The sequence below is a fragment of the Dasypus novemcinctus genome, chromosome 1, assembly GCF_030445035.2.
Source record: "Dasypus novemcinctus isolate mDasNov1 chromosome 1, mDasNov1.1.hap2, whole genome shotgun sequence".
NCBI lineage: Eukaryota > Metazoa > Chordata > Mammalia > Cingulata > Dasypodidae > Dasypus > Dasypus novemcinctus.
This window is the reverse complement of record NC_080673.1, coordinates 188,296,045-188,313,967: the sequence shown is the minus strand read 5'-3', so window position 1 is coordinate 188,313,967 and position 17,923 is coordinate 188,296,045. Positions and strand designations below refer to the sequence as shown.

The 17,923-nt window shown below is 37.6% G+C and overlaps 1 protein-coding gene across 4 annotated transcripts in view; it reads left to right on the top strand.

Annotated features, from left to right (window-relative positions):
* The first annotated feature begins 500 nt into the window (after positions 1-500).
* The window catches only part of PACRGL (parkin coregulated like), a 29,503-nt gene continuing 12,080 nt past the window's right edge, over positions 501-17,923 (top strand). For 2 of the 4 annotated variants that reach the window (XM_004482477.5, XM_004482476.5), the window contains exons 1-5: positions 501-685; positions 5,757-5,824; positions 5,948-6,102; positions 15,656-15,723; positions 17,139-17,229. In XM_004482477.5, the coding sequence (XP_004482534.1) occupies positions 5,773-5,824; positions 5,948-6,102; positions 15,656-15,723; positions 17,139-17,229 (366 nt within the window). In that variant the 5' untranslated portion in view covers positions 501-685; positions 5,757-5,772. Of the gene's footprint in view, positions 686-5,756; positions 5,825-5,947; positions 6,148-15,655; positions 15,724-17,138; positions 17,230-17,923 lie in introns of all 4 variants that reach the window. The other 2 variants (XM_023585763.3, XM_023585762.3) reach the window with 1 other exon arrangement.

The window sequence follows — 17,923 nt, the reverse complement described above, 5'->3', positions numbered from 1 at the left end:
TTCTTGCAGCATCAGTTTTATTAAAATAATCCAGAGGACAAAAACACATTTTGTTTGTTTGACCAGTAAATGTGGATGCAATATGCAGTTCAAAGCATATGGACTGGAAAGATATGACTGGAAACAACAATGAAATTCCAGACCTGGGCTGGCAGGTGGCTATGGCATTCACTCCTGAAGACGCTGGAGCAGGAGTTGATGGCCCAGCTCGCAGAATAGTTGGAGCACACCGACTAGTAATGCTCCAGAGAAGTATACGATTTAATTAAGTGGACACACTATGAAAAGGTTGCAGCACAGGATACTGGGAGCTCGTCCTCTCCTCTCCTCCCCGGATTTCTCCTTCCGTAAAGCATCCTTCTCCAGGTACCCCTATGTCAATCAACAACGACTCTACCCACACTTTTCGCCTGGGACCTTCCTTGGGGACGCCGGGAGCCTCGTTGCCGGGGCAACACTGTCCCGCCCGATGCCTCTTCCCTGCTATTGGCTCAGAGGACGCAGCGGGCGCCTGACGTCACTGGACGGCGCCTCCGGTTCCGTGGGCGCCGGTAGCCCAGAGCCCCCTGTTCCCGAACCCCCGTGGCCGGTGGCCCGAGCTGCGGCTGTTGGCTGAGCGAGTGCCCGCAGAAGGCCGTGCCTAGAGCGGCTGCTGGTGTGCAGATCGTGGCGGGACAGAGACGCGGTAGGAACAGGTCCCCAGAGCCGTGGGCGGTGGAGTGGGACTTTGTGGTGCCGCAGACACTCTGCGGGAGCCAGTTTCCTCAGGCCTGTTGCTAGGACCGCTGGACCCGTTGCTAAGGACCCTAGAGATCGAGCACCCTTCCTTTCCCGGGCAGCCTTTCCTGGCCTTAATTGGAACTGGCCGTCTCTGCTACCCGCCCCCCGGGCTCCTTTTTTAAATGAGCATCTTTCCCTTTCCCCCACTCTCCCTTCTTAAAATCTTTTCATGTTTCTCCGTTATTTTAACATTTTCTTCTTCATTTTCTACACCCTGGCCTTGACCTGCTCTTAGGTATTTGGTACTTGGTGGGGAGCGTGGGGATGGGGAGGGAAACTGGAAAGATGGAAAGCAAATTTTAAGACCCTTAATAGTGGTCCTTTTGGCTAGTATTTAGGGTAAAATGGGTTCACGGTGGATGGTTATTGGGTTCTGTCGTTTTGGCATCGCCTTAGCGACGGAATAAGGCTTCTTTACTGGGACACCTATTACAGTCTTGAAACTTCTTAGACTCTAGGTTAGAAAGTAGGAAAAAACATAGCCTGTGCCCCCCAGAGTTTAGCAAGTAGTGGTCACAAAAGTGGAGTGAAGAAAGAATGTATAAGGAAAGAAATATATTCGACCTATCAAAAACAAGACTAGAAACTGGGCTTTCCTAGCGTTGGCATAGATGCCTTCTCTTCCCTGTAGATGAGATGACCTGCAGCAGCCAAGTAAGACTAGGAGAAAATTCCCGGTTCCACAGTGGGGCCCTGCCTTGTTTCATTTGTTCTCAGCATATTGTGACATAGTTTAGATGTGCCTGGTTAAGTAGATTTATGGATTCTAATGTATATTTAGAATCTTTATATTGTTTTGTAATAATAACTGTGGTGGGGAGGGTGTCCATGATAATATTTTAAAATGCAAAAAGTTGTCACTTTTTAATCCCGTGTCACACCCCCTTTACAGCACCCTGCCTGTTTTATGGAAAAGTGCTCAGTGGAGTGGTTGAGGGTTAGATGAGTTAAGCATTTTTTTTCTTTTTGCAAATGCCTCATGTTACAACTTTGTTAAAAATATGCTTCTGGATGAAGATTAATTTTAAAACTGAGCGTGCTTTATTTGCTGTTAAGGTAGAGGATGATAATTTTAACAGTAAGAGAAAAATAACTGTTTTGGAAAGAAATACTAATATAGGGTGTTTTGAAAGATGATGTGGAAGTATTCGCTTTGTTATGTGTGTGTGTGTTTTGTTGTTGCTAAAAATTACATAGTTATACGTAAAAACTGACCTGTATACTTGAACAGTTGGGGAGCTTAATTTTCTACCATGTTTACGTCTCAAAGGAAGAGTTTCAATGACATTTTGAACTCAGTGTACATATAAAAATGCAACATTTTCCCATCAGTACATTTCAGGTACAACCTTTTGACTTGAAGAAAGATAGAAATTGATCATAGAATTCCAACAGAAACTTTTGTATAATTGATTGGTAGTGTTGAGAAATGTCTATTATGATTGGTGTGGCCAATTAGGCACTTTTTCTGTTTATGGGTAAGTACCTTGGTGATGGTTCTTTTTCATCTATAATAGCCGTTAACACTTAGGATCAAAAGAAACAAAACTTAAACTGGGTATTTAAAGTGTACCAAGGTATTTAAATCACATTTTTCAAAAAGAAGGTGGCGTATGTAGTCACATTAAGCCCACTGTTAATAGTAATACTAATACTAAAAAAAACACTTTGTACTATTATAAATACAGTGATAGTAATAGCTCACATTCAAATAGCACTTATTAGGTGCCTAACACAACTTTTCTCAGTGTTATATGTATATTAACCCTTTAATCTTCCTCAACCCTTTATAGTAATTACTGTACTTATCCCCAATTAGGCAAGGTTTTTTCTTTTGTCTGTTTTTTGTACAGAAGCTTAGGTTATATTTCCTTCCAGAAGCTTCTGAAAATAATAAACTGCAGGTTTCTTTTGGTACCTTTGAAGGCCTCATTCTGGCTGGCTTGCAAGGCCTACCACTTAACCTCGTTTCATACCAGGCTTTTCCATGCCTGTTGGGCTTTAGCTATTTTAGGCTAAAAGCCTGATGAAAACACCAGGCTTGTTCTTTCCCAAGGGTTTCTTGAAACCATTTCCTCTGTCTTACTGACTTGGCCAGCTTCCCTTTGACCTTTCAATCCACAGGAATCCCTCAGTCATTGTTTCATTACCTTACTTAATTTCCTGCGTGGTGGTATAAGTTGGTATTTTTCTTTTAGTTTTCCATTTGTGTATAATCTATCTCTACAGCAGAATATAAGCTCCATGAAGGTAGGGATGTTTTCTTTCTTGTTCTCTGCTGTATCCCAGCAGGACAAATGGTTCCTGAAGCAGAAGCTGGATTCAATAACAGCTTGTTGAATGAACTTTTTTCATTATTGTTTTTATTTTATTTTTATTTATTTCTTTCCCCTTTCCCCCCTCCCAGTTGTCTGCTCTCTGTGTACATTCACTGTGTGTTCTGTGACTGCTTCTATCCTTATCAGCGGCACCGAGAATTTGTGTTTCTTTTTGTTGCGACATCTTGTTGTGTCAGCTCTCCGTGTGTGCAGCCATTCTTGGCCATTCTTGGGCAGGCTGCACATTCTTTAGTGCTGGGCGGCTCTCCTTACGGGGCGCACTCCTTGCACGTGGGGCTCCCCTACACGGGGCACACCCCTGTGTGTCAGGGCACTCCTTGCGCGCATCAGCACTGTGCATGGGCCAGCTCCACATGGGTGAAGGAAGCCCAGGGTTTGAACCGTGGACCTCCCATGTGGTAGGCAGACGCCCTATCCATTGGGCCAAGTCCGCTTCCCTGAATGAACTTTTAAGTGCAGTATTAGGTCAACATATTTAAAACCTCCCTTAGCTTATCGTGGAATATTATCTGACAAAAAAGGAAAAAAAATAGAATATTATCTGAAAAATTTTGTGGAGCAACTTGCTGTACAGTGTATTCTGGGAACACAAGCTCAGGCACAACAGAAACTTTCTGCAAATGACTACCTTATTACTTAAAAAGGGACTGAAGGAGGGGAGGAGATTCCCATTGTGGCTGTTCTCTCAGGGAGGCCAGACTCTTCCAGTCAGGAACAGAGGATGGCACTCTGTACCCCACTTGGCGGGAGAAGGAGAGAAAACTTGGTCCTGCCTGAGGTGGGTACATATCCACTGCTGAGAGGAGGGGCCCTACCAGAGAATTTCTTGCCTGATAAGCATCTGGGGCTACTTGTTCTGGTTTCAGGGTTTAAGGACTGGCCAAGACTTTTCATTAGACATAGAATATCTCCCCCAGGTTGTGGAATGGCAACAGACTGAAACATCATCCCACAATAGAAGCGGAGGTATTGGTAGGGGTGGAGACAACGCTGGGAGATGGCCTGTGATTGTGTGTCTCTGACTTCTCCAAAAAACATCAGGAGATATTAATTACAGTATTACTAGAAAATGTCTTGGGAACGAATGTGAAGTGTGATATTGGGAAATATAGAATTAGAAAATTAGGTCAGTGTATTAAATTATAAGAAAATTGAAATTAATTTAAAATTATTCTGTGTGCAGAGATAACCCTCCATTTAGTTTATCTTTACATGGCACTTTGATCTGGTCACATGATGTTTGAAATATTATTGAGCTAAAATTGTTATTAGGTAGAGCTTCTCCTTTTGAAGATTTCTTATTTTTCTAGTAGATTAAAATCATCTCATGGGAGAATTTCTTTAAGAAATTATCAGTGTTTATCCTTAGAAAGAGAAAATATAAGGAGTTGAGAGTGAATGTCCTAAAATACTTGAAAAGCTGCCATTTGAAGTGGAAGAAAACTTTAGCTGTGTTTCTTTAAGGAATGGTCTTGCACTGTTGCTGAGTGACAGTCACATACCCAATGACTGTATTAAAGGCATAAAATGGAAAGTGCTCTGAAAGAAGGATGGGCAGAATGTTTTGAAAGTGAGGGTTAAGAACAAGGAAGCAGTGACAAAATCAGAGTGCCATGGAAATGTAGAGTTAAGAAACAGAAAAGAGCAGAAGAGCTCCATGGAACATGAAATTGGAGCTAGGCCTAGAAATACCAGCAGGTAGTTGGGTGTATGAATCAGGAGGTCGTGGTGGTAGTAGGGGAAGCATCCTTAGTTAAAGATAAAAGTGTAGAGATATGTTAGGTGGATTAGGCAAGGAATCATAGGGTATGAGCTAGTGTAGAAAAGGCTGTAGAAGTGGGAGAAGTGAGCCAATATTCCCTGACTGCTAAGCACATGCCAAGTTCTGGGTGAGTAACTGGATGCATTCTCATTTATTCCTCAGTAATAGTCCTGGTAGGCTTATTATACCCTCTCTCTTTGATAGGTCAGGAAATCGAAGCTTAGTAAGAAATACATCTAAATTCTTATACCTCAATTGGTAGAACTGAGGTGTAGACCCAGATCAAACCCCTAAGTTTTTCTACCATATCACACCACATCACACCACAGTGATCACACTATAGGGGTAGGTCCAGAAAGTGAAGGAAAAGGAGACAAGTATGTGATCCTAAGTTTTTCAGCTTGGGGGACCAGAAAATTTGCCATACCTTTGGTTATGTTCAGTTTAAAGGCTTTTTGGGTAGGAGAGTGCATTATGTCACTGGAAAGTAAAACTTGATATGCAGACATTACTTTGGAGGCCAGAGAATACGGAGATGATAGGGGGTTTGCCTATCCTTTAAAAAAATCTAATCTGGGTTTGCTTTTCTGAATATGGTCAGAGGATTGTAGTTGAATTTCCAGCAGTAGATTTGACAATTTGAGTGGGAAAAAAAAAGTTTATGTTTATATATCTTATTTTCTCACAGACAATTTTTAATTTGCTGTCACTGATATAATTTAATATTTTCTCAGTAGTATCTTCATGTATTTTGTTTTACATCATACCTTTCTGGGTATCCTTTGCTGCATTCTACCCTGTTCTGTTTTGGTCTTTCTATTGATAGTGAACTTCCCACAGAATAATTTTTTAAATCAGATTTCATTTAACTGCAGGAATAAAAAGGAAGCAATGCAGAAATCTGAATGCCATGGAGACATACAGTTGAGAAACAGAGTAACAGGTACAGAACTTTGCTTTTTAAATGAAGAGGTGAATTTTATACATGACACATTCTATTATACAGATGAATGGAGGGCGAATATTATGGCCTTTACCTTTTTGTTGTTGTTCTGCTTTTTTCCAGGTAACTCTGATCAAAGAACCTCATCAAGCACACAAATAAAACATAGGACTACAGTTCAGCGAAGCAAATCCTCATCATCAAGCTGTTCTCCAGAATCTGTAAAAAAACTTCATCCTCGACCAAGTGATAAACTTAACCCTAAAACCATTAACCCAGTATGTATAAAAAAGACTAATGTGTATGTGGGAGTGGATATGGAGGTGAGAATGTGTAGATAGAGACTAACCAGTCTTGGTATATCCTATCCCTTTCATGGATAAACATTGTGGATCATAAAACAAAATTACATATCAGCTTTATTCTCTGTTTATCACATTTATTTTGCTACTTCGAATGAACTCATTTTCAATTGCCATGGGATTAATTACATGCTACCATAATTGTGTAAAGGTCTTTGCCCTTTCTTCTATGATATGTAAATTAGCCCCACCAGAAGTCCTAACTATAGTAAATGGCCTTTTCTTGTCCTCTCACATCAATTTAATCAGATTTAACAAATGAGATTTATGTACATTAAAGTGTGTAAATTGTAAGTATGTAGCTCAGTGAATTATCAAAAACCTGAGGAACACCACCATGTTATTGTCTGACTCATGCCCAATGCTGCATAGCATAAGATGATAGTGGTTTCAGCCATTGAATAGTTTTATTAGAATGGCTGAGGCACTCACTGGACTTTGATGATTGGTAAAATATGCACTGATATAAAAGGGTACAAGGTAGTATTTGAGAATAGAAGCAGATTGTTTGACTTTATAAAAAGACAAATGGAAAATGGTCAGAGAATGTATGTTCCTTTGCTTTTTTCTATAATCTACACAGTGTCAAGGAAATGGAATACCTGAAGAATGACCTAATATCTCCTTCCTGTGGCTTCTTTTTCTCATATTTAGTTGAAAGTTCATGGTGACATTTAAACTTTCTTCCCCTCTTTTAACAAAAACTTGTAAGGCAACAATAGTTTGTGGCCCTGGCTTTAAATTTTATTACAAATTAAGGAAAATTTTGGTAAATAATTTAATTATTTGGCCTGAGAATAGAGTATATGAAAAAACTACTAATTCAAAATAAGTCAGAGATATTGTAAGTCAGAATAGTGTTTACCTTTGGGAGAGGAGGTGATTAGGAAGAAGCACTGCTTAGGCTTCTAGTGCACTGGTAACATTCAGTTTCACTACAGGTAGGTTTAGTCTGAGAATTCACTGATATGTGTTCTTAGGATTTTTATGCTTTTTTTAAAAAAATTTATTTATTTATTTATTTCTCCTTCCCCCTTTCCTCCCCATCCTGGTTGTCTGTTCTCTGTGTCTATTTGCTGCGTTTTCTTTGTCCACTTCTGTTGTTGTCAGTGGCACGGGAATCTGTGTTTCTTTCTGTTGCATCATCTTGTGTCAGCTCTCCGTGTGTACGGTACCATTCTTGGGCAGGCTGCACTTTCTTTGGTGCTGGGCAGCTCTCCTTATGGGGTGTGCTCCTTGTGTGCGGGGCTCCCCTACGCGGGGACACCCCTGCATGGCAGGGCACTCCTTGCGTGCATCAGCACTGTGCATGGGCCAGCTCCACATGGGTCAAGGAGGCCCGGGGTTTGAACCGCGGACCTCCCATGTCGTAGATGAACGCCCTAACCACTGGGCCCAGTCCGCTGCCAGGATTTTTATGCATTTTAATGTGCATAATCTCAAGTGTTTGTCTTGAATCAAAAAGTTCCTTTTTTAAAAAAACTGCCAATTAAGTGTATATGTTAGTAACATTACTTGTTTCAGAATTAAAATATTTTCTGTGATGATATTATTAAAAATTGAATGGGGCAACAATTTTTTCCCCTAATAATTGAATTTTGATAAAAATTAACCTAGTAGTAGAGAAAAAAATTGATTCTGTGAAAGATGATTATCTCTATAAAAAGTTAGGAAAGGAAAGGAATTGTTTAGAATTTGAATCAAATTTTATCTTACTGGGTATTTTGGAAAATTAGGGATTATTTAAGTCATCTGTGAGACCAAATGATTTTCATTTGCTAGTAGGTGGTAGAACCAAAAAAGTGTTCATTATATAGCTTTTTTTTTGTCTTAGTTTTTCCTCCCAATACAAAAGATACTTTTTCAAGTCATTTTGTTATCTGGTATTATGGTTACTTAAAAACAATTTCTAAATATATATGCCTTTGTTAGCAGGAATTATAACTAGCTCAGTGAAGCATTAGTTGCTGTAAATTATTATGCAGATCATTGATTCAGCTTTGTAAATTAATCTTATAATAATAGTTTGTTTTAACAAGATTTCTGTTGTGTGTTTTTGAGTCCCAGAGGAAAAAGGACTAATTCTATTCTTATACTCTGAGTGTATTTTTAAACTGTTACATGTGATTTTTATCATAACTAATTTTATCTTTAAAATAGACTACTACATTTACATTTTATAGTTTAGACAACTAAGATTTATTTGATTGTTCAAAATATTTTATTGTAAAATATTTCCATTTTCTGCCCAGGTTCTCCTTGAGTCTGATCAATTATGTACAGCAGAACCAGAGGGCTGTAAATTTGTATAATCGAATCAGACACATGCAGTATGTTTGTGAGAGTCTTCCTCCATTTTCAAGTTTGCCTCCTTAGCCCAGCTCAACCCTTTATTTTTTATAGACACATGATACCATTTGTTAGACTTTCTGATCATCCAGATCATTGGCTGGAGGATAAGGAAAGTAGGAGATGTGTTGATGCTAAAAACAAATATACGGGGGAATGGATGTAGCTCAAACGGTTGAACTTCTGTTTCCCATGTATGAGTTTCTGGGTTTGAACCTTAGTTCCTCCTAAAAACAAACAAACAAATGAAAAAAATCGGCTCTCATTGGGGAGCGGATGTAGCTCAGTGGTTGAGTACCTGCTTCCCATGAGTGTAGTTCTGGGTTCAATCCCTGGTACCTCTGGAAAAAAAACAAAACAAGTGTACTTGTCCTACACTTAACTCCTCTTCTCCATTTAGACTACATCTTGAAAGGTCATGGCTAAAAGCTCGTACTTAAATGATGTATCTTTTCATAAAAGTTCTTAGCCGCCTTCAGTTCATTCTGAAACAAGTTAGTGATAAAGGTAAATGTACAAAGTGGTTAGCTGTACTGGGATGACTGATGATTTTTCTCAGTTACGCTACCAAATAGGAGGGATGCACTTGATACTGGTATCATGACTTGAAAGTTTGCCTCTGATGTCAGCAGGATTAAAACTAACTAGATAACTTTTACTGAAGCTTTTAAAGAAGCTCCAGGGTTCTGTTCTCACACAGAATCTTTGAAAACTAACAAAAACTGGCAGAGCTATCTTCCTCAAAACTCCTGAAAAGTGTTAAAGGGTTGTAGTAACTGGGAAAGTGTTGAATCAAGAAAAAGTAACTTTGAAAAAGTGAAAAATGAAACTCCTGGTGCTCTGGCTGGCCCATAAACCCCTCACTGTGGTGTGGTGTGAAGCTGGCCTACATTTTCATTGTGCCTCCCTGACAATGTGCATAGGAACCCTTATACACATGCTGGGGTGCATATATGTCAGTGCTAGTCTATTGGATGGCAGCCAGAAATACTGAACCAGGACATTTGTCACTGGCACACCCTCCTAGAACTAGACCTAGAGAGAGAAGCAGCATGCAGAGAGCTAAAACAGTGTAAAAAATGAATAAACCAAAGTTGCTTGGGACAAAGGATTACTATCTTTAAGCCATTAATAGCCCATGGGGTGGGGGAGGGGGAGGGGGCTTGTAATAGCTGTATCTTTTATAGGGATTAGAGGGGACATTCTGATTCTTGTAAATGGGAATTGCTAAGACCATGAGCTCAAGTCCAGGACAAGATACAGTTCAGAAAAGATGAGGAGTATACCACACTTTAACCTTGGCTTGTTCTTAATAGGAAGACTAAACTCTGAGGGAGAGTACCATCTAATGCAGAGCCAATTTGCAAACACTGTAAAAGAGTGTTTTCTCCATCGGTTGTTTTTGTTTTTTTGTTTTAGTTCTTGGCACTAAAATCTCTAATATATCACTAACTGGATATAAATGTAAGGAATACATAGCTCATGGATTAAATCCCAGAGTTAACATTAAAATATTAAAATACACAGTATGCAACAAAAGACTACAAGACAAAGAAATAGGAACTGATGGTCTGTCCAAGGAAATTAGATAAAAATTCAGAAACCGTCATTGAAGAAGACTAGAAATTGGACAAATCAGAGAGTTTTTAAAATGATCTTCAAATGCTCAAGAAGATAATACACAGAAAAAGTACTAAAGGATATGAGGAAAACAGTAAATGAACAATACTAAAATCTCTTTGAGATTCTTAATAGGATCCAAACAAATACTGGAGTTGAAGAACACAATAACTGAAATGAAAAATTTTCCTAGATGTTTCAACATACATTAAGTACTGACAGAAAAAAGAATCGGTGAACTCACTGACAAGGCAATTGAAATGATTCACACTGAGGAGCAGAAAGAAAAAAGAATGGAAAAAGGTGAACAGAACCCAAAAGACTTCTGAGAAGTCTTGACTGACTAAAGAGAAACCTGTGAAAAACCACCAAGCATGGCAATATATATGTTTTGTGAGTATCAGAAGAAGAGAGAAAGGGATAGAAGGAATATTCAAAAAAATTACAAAATTCCAGTGATTAGGGCATCCGTCTACCACGTGGGATGTCTGCGGTTCAAACCCTGGGCTTCCTTGACCCGTGTGCAGCTGGCCCATGCACAGTGCTGATGCGCGCAAGGAGGGCCCTGCCACGCATGTGTGTCCCTGCATAGGGGAGCCCCACGCTCAAGGAGCACGCCCCGTAAGGAGAGCTGCCCAGCGTGAAAGAAAGTGCATCCTGCCCAGAAATGGCACTGCACATACGGAGAGCTGACACAACAAGATGACACAATAAAAAGAAACACGGATTCCCGTGCCGCTGACAACAACAGAGGCGGACAAAGAACACACAGCAAATAGAGAACAGACAACTGGGGTGGGGGGCGGGGAAAGGGGAGAGAAAAAAAAAATCAATATACACATTCAAAAAGCCCAAACAGGAGCTATACCCAGACACATAGTAGTCAAACTGTTGATTACCAAGGATATTGAGTGAGCTCTAAAAGCTTCAAGAAAAAAACAGCTTATTATGTACAAGAGAGCCCCAATAAGATTAAGTGCTGTTTGCTGTTTTTCATCAGAAATGAGGTAGGCTACTAGACAATGGAATGAAATAGGTGCTATAATAGAACGATTTCCAACCAAGAATTTTATATCTGGCAAAACTGTTTCAAAAATGAGGGAGAAGTTAAGACACTCCCAGATAAACAAAAGCTGAAGGAGTTTATATCACTAGACTAGCCTTTCCAATGTTAAAGGGAATTTTTCAGATTGAAAGGAAAGAATATAGGAAGTGGATCGAAGCAGTATAAAGAAATAATGATCCCTGACAAAGGCAACTATATGGGTAGTTATAAATGCCATTACTCCTGTATTTATTGGTATATAACTCCACTTTTTACTTCTTACAGGTTCTAAAATGCAGAGGCATAAAATGTAATGATGAATATAGGGTTTTGGTCGTAAGATGTATGATACAAAGATACAATATTGTTGTAACAAGTACAACAAAAAGGTGGGGAGATGGTGTATAGGAGCAGTGCATGTGTTGCCACTGAAGTTAAATTTTCATTAAATCAAATATGATTGCTATAAATATACTAATTTTTTTTTTAAGATTTATTTATTAATTTTATTTCTCTCCCCTCCCCCCCCCCCCCCGCCCCAGTTGTCTGTTCTCTCTATTTGCTGCGTGTTCTTCTTTGTCTGCTTCTGTTGTTGTCAGCGGCACGGGAATCCGTGTTTCTTTTTGTTGTGTCATCTTGTTGTGTCAGCTCTCCATGCGTGTGGCGCCATTCTTGGGCAGGCTGCACTTTCTTTCTCGCTGGGTGGCTCTCCTTACAGGGTGCGCTCCTTGCGCCTGGGGCTCCCCTACACGGGGACACCCTTGCATGGCAGGGCACTCCTTGCACGCATCAGCACTGCGTATGGGCCAGCTGCACACGGGTCAAGGAGGCACAGGGTTTGAACCGCGGACGTCCCATGTGGTTGATGGATGCCCTAACCACTGGGCCAAGTCCGCTTCCCAAGATACTAAATTTTAACCCCATGGTAGCCACAGGGAAAATAAAATAAAAAATATATACAGAGGGAAATGAGAAGAGACTCAAAATGGTACACTCCAAAAAAATAAATAAAAATGAAAATAGGCTTTAGAAGAATTGAGGGATAGAAGAAGGGATATGACTTACAAATAACACCAAAAAGCAAAATAGCAGAAGAAAGTAATGTATTTTCAGTAGATACTTTAAATGTAAATGAATTAAACTGTCCAGTCAAAAGTCAGAGATTGGCAAAAGAAATATAAAAGCATGACCCAACATGAGTAGGTTGAAATTGAAAGTATGAGAAGAATATTCCATGCAAATTGTAAGCTAAAGAGTTGCAGGTGCTATACTAATATCAGATAAAATAAACTTTGTCAAAAACTGTTAGGAGGGAAAAAGACACTCTATATTGATAAAGGGGTCAATTCAACAAGAAGGTATAACAGTTATAAATATATATATACCTAATGGCAGAGCCCCAAATAACATGAAGTACATATTGACAAATTTGAAGGGAGAAATAGGATTTTTTACATTAATAGTGGGAGAATTCAATTTACCATTTTCAGTCATGGCTGGAACATCTAGACAGGAGATAGTGAGGAAATAGAAGACTTGAATGATACTATAAACCAATTAGACCTAGCATATATATATATATATATATATATATATATATATATATATATAACAGTTCACCCCAAACAGGATAAGCTCAAAGAGAACAGCAGCAGAATACACATTCTTCTCTAGTGCGCATGCATCTTTCCCCAGGATATACCATATGTTAGGTCACAAAACAATCTCATTAAATTTTAAAATACAGAAGTCACATAAAGTATGTGCCCTGACCACTATGGAATGAAGTTGGAAATCAATAACATGGATGACTGGAAAATTCACAAATATGTGGAAATTAACAGTGCACTATTAACCAATGGGTTAAAGAGGCAATCAAGGGAAATTAGTACATTTCTTGAGGCAAATGAAAGCAAAAACAAATGAAAGCAAAAACCAAAATATGGGATGCAGAAAAGGCAATGCTGCGAGGAAATTTATAGCTCTAAGTGCTTACACTGAAAAAGATCTCAAATCAGAGACTTATCCTCCCAACTGTACGAACTGGAAAAAAGAAGAGCAAACTAAACTTAAAGTGAGCAGAAGAAGGAAATAACAAAGATTAGAGCAGCTATAAATGAAACAAAATAAAAATACCATTGGGAGAATCAATGAAACCAAAAGTTGGTACTTTGAAAAGTTCAATAAAATCGTCAAATCTTTAGCTTGACTGACTAAAGAGAACACTAATAAAAACCGGAAATGAAAGGAAGCACTACTGACCCCATAGAAACAAAAAGAACGATAAAAGGACACAATTTTGCACCAACAACATAACCTTGATGAAATGGACAAATTTCTATAAACACACAAACTACGTATACTGACCCAGTAAGAAGTAGGAGACTTCAACAGACCAATAACAGTAAAGAGATTAAATCAGTAATCAAAATTCCAAGAAGAATTAACATGAGTCTTGCTACAGTAATACAATGAAGGAATAAAAACTACATAACTTAATTGATGCAGAAAAGGCATTTGTCAAAGTCCAGCACCTCTCCTTGATCAAAATACCCAGAAGGAAACGTCCTCAACGTCTGAAGCCTTTCCCCTAATAACAGGGATAAGACACGGGTACCCGTTGTCATCACTGTTATTCAACATTGTATTCATACTGGAAGTTTAGTTAGGTAAGAAAAAGAAAATGAATATCAATATTGGAAAATAAGTTAAATTTTTACTGTTGGCAAATGATCCTATAAATAGAAAATCTTGAAAAATTTACAACAAAGCTAATAAATTCAGGTAAGTGGTAGGGTACAGCATCATGCAGAAATCACTTAATGTTTCTGTACATTAGTAATACATAGTAATCAAAACAACTTGGTTCTGACAGACCATTGGAATTAAATTGAGAGTTCAGAAATAAACCCTTACATCCCTGGCCAATTGATTTTTGACGAGGATGCCAAGTCCACTCAGTGGGAAAAGAATATGGTACCGGGAAACCTGGATAGCCATACACGAATGAAGGTGAACCATATTCAAAAATTAATTCAAAATGAATTAAAGATCTAAATATAAATACCTAAACTCTAATCTCCTAGAAGGAAAATAGAAAAGTATCTTCAGGACCTTGTTTTATTAGACAGTGGTTTCTTAGACTATACCAAAAGCAGGAATAACAAACAAAAAATAGATAAATGGGACTTCATCAAAATTAGAAACTTTTATGTCTCACTGGACTTCATCATGAAATAAAAAGACTACCTACAGAATGGTAGAAAATATTGGAGACCAGTTATCTGAGAAACGTTTAAGATCTAGATTATATAAAGAAATCTTAAAACTCAATAGTGCGAAGACAAAAGATCCAAATAAAAATATGCAAAAGACTTGCATAGACCTTTCTTCAAAGAATACATACAGATAGCCAATAAGTACATGAAAAGATGCTCAATGTTATTTACCATGAGGGAAATGCAAATTAAAAAACTACCCACTATAATGCCTAACTATAGGAAGAAAAAGTGTTAGGAAAGTGAAGAAATGGGAGCACTCATACATTGTTGGTGAGAGTGTGAAATGATAAAGCAGCTGTGGAAAACAGCTTGGCAGTTCCTCAGACACTTACATTGAACTACCGTATGACTTGGCAATCCCATTTCTAGGTATATACCCTAAAGAATTGAAAGTTGGGACTGGAGCAGAAATTTGTACACAGATGTTAGTGGAGGCAGTATTCATAATTACCAAAAGAGGGAAGCAACCCAAGTATCCATCAACAAATGAATGGATAAGCAAAATGTATATGTGTACAGTGCCATTTTACTCAGCTGTAAAAAGAGCTGAAGTTTGATGCATGCTACAAAAGACATTACGTTGAGTGAAATAAGTGAAACAGGATAAATATATGATCTCATTTATATAAAATGATTAGAATATGGAATTCATAGAGTCAGAAACTGGAATCCAGCTTATCATGGGCTAGGGTGTGGGTAGGTAATGGGGACTCAGAGCTAAAGTTGCACAGAGTTTCTATTATGGATGATAGCACACTTTGGTAATAGATAATGGTAATGGTAGCACAACTTTGACTCTAACACCACTAAATTAATGTGGTTAAAAGGGCAAATTTTAGGTTATATATATGTTAACTTGAAATTTTTTTTTAATTATAAGACTATATAACCCTGTGAATTTTAGTGTAAAATATGGATTATAGCTAATAGCATAATATTGTTTCATCAGTTATAACAGTGATACCACACTAATGCAAAGTGTTAACAATAGAAACAACTGTTTGTGTGAGGATGTATGGGAACTGAACTTTTCTGTATGAATTATCTATTAATCTACAACTTCTCCAATTAAAAAAAAGTGAATGGTTTATAAAGAGCAGAAAATAATGATTATATGTCAGGAAATATAGGTGATGGTAATACTTACTGCACTTTTATAATTTTTTTATTTTAGTTTGGTGAACAGCCACGGGCCCCTTCTGCTTTTGCAGCTATTTACTCTAAAGGAGGTATTCCTTGCAGGTAAAATCAATGCAAGTTAAAACTTACCATATTACTCAAAATAATTGAGTAAAATCAGTACATTATTCAGTTGAAATATGTTGAGAGCTTTATTAGTGAAATTGAAGTAAAAGTGAATTATCACATTTTGACTCTTGTATTGGTACAGATCCCTGGGCATTGGTGAAGAAAGCCATTTTAATTCCAAAATAGATCTACAGTTAACTAGCAAATAATGTAAGAAATAGAGTGAACTGGTTTCTAAAATAACCAATTTAAGCAATTACAGACTTAGCCAAATTGCAAATATATAATCCCATTTTGTTTGTAAAAGTGAAAACAATGTATTGGAATTATTTAGCTGTTTTTGCTTCCTTTGGTTATAATTGTTATCTTTCTGGACAGAAATCGGAAATATTATGAAGATTTATTTCTTCAAAATATAGCCACTCTTAGCCTGTCCTAGATAATAGGAAATATCATTTCCATTTTCCAGAGAATAATCACGCTTCATTTGCATTGCCCAAATTCAAGAAATGCAGTATTTAAAGGCATTTTTATATTTGGAAAACTGAATCTCCAGAAACTGTCTTCATTTGACACTTAGATTCAGAGTGGAAGCCATATTTTACGTTCCCCTTCCCTCCCCAGCATCTCATTTTTTGCTGAAAAATAGAAAACAATGATACTGAGGCCTCTTGCTGTTATTGCAGATAACACTGAAGAAGGTGTCAAGAAGTTGAGGTCATTATAAAGGGGTACAAGGAAAGGTTTGTGGGTGATGGATAAGCACACTGTCATGATTGTGGTGATGGTTTCATAGGTGTGCTTATATATCAAATTGCACACTTTAGGTATAAATCAATAATGGCTGTTAAATAAATAAAGCAGGAGCAACAGAGGCCCTGATTCCCCAGCTACTGTTTTTAACCCTTGATGGACCCCTTTACTGTCCTGGCTTCAGTTTTCTTCTTCTCTTTAACAGGGATAAAACCTTTCCTGCTTCAGATCATTAGTATTGGGGTTAAATGATATATGTCTGAAAAACAGTGTTCTTTATAAAAATAGATTGATTCAAGTGTTACATTTTGCCTGTTTGCAGTTTGCTTCTTCTGTAGGTTACTTATTTTGTTGTAATTATTACTGAAAGATTTCAAGTGTAACGTTTGCATTAAGACGTGCTTGAACACCGAATTGTAGACTTAAATGTAAATTAGTTTGGTTTTGTCACCAAACAATATTGCTAAGAAAGGATTTTTAAGGATTATAAATACTGTATTTTAAGATGTCTTAACTTTCTTAACATAGTCACGGTAGTCCTACATGTTTAAAATTATAATATGGTTCTATTCTCTAAAGAGATGAGTATGTTGGATAATCACCATTTAATATATAATTTATTTTCCTTGGTACATTCAGTGACTTTTGTATTTCAGACTGGTGCATGGTTCAGTGAAACACAGATTACAGTGGGAATGTCCTCCTGAAAATCTTCCGTTTGATCCACTTCTTATTACTTTAGCTGAGGTAAATATTCCCTGAATTTTTTGAAAAGAAAAACCTTTTAAAATTGCATTAAATTTTATTTTGTAACTCTTAAGTAACTCTCAATCCATACTTTTGAAAATACAAACCTAATAGGCATTAAAAGATCACACTCCTCTTTCATCCAACCTAGGAACTAGCTGTGAGTGGAATACTTTAATCAGAAATTAAACTGTCAGCTTTATAAACACAGAATGAGTCAGTCAACACAGGGATTTGTAGATAAGTGGATGAAATATTCACACTCAATTTCAAAAAATAAAAACAAAAACTTGGAAACATAATAAAGAGGAAGACTATTTAAACTATTAATAGATCAGGAGAACATCAGTGGTGAAAACTTAATCCATATCAGATGAAGGTGTTTGGTCTCTGTATACAACCAGTCATATTTAACATGTTATATTTCTCAGGTAACTGATATTACTGCTTAAATATTCTTTTTGAACACTTTGCTCTGCTTGTTCATTTTAAGTAGCACATCATGGAAGTGATTTTTTGAAAGAGGATTTCTTTTTTTTTTTTCTTTTAAATTCTGATAGGTTCCTTTATATCATTTAACATTTGTGTCAGGAGGAAAGTTCATGGAGCATCAACCTCAAGTGAATCAATGGTATCTTCTGTTAATTTCTTAGAATCAGAAATTGAGTAATAATCAGTTGTCGTATATTTACAA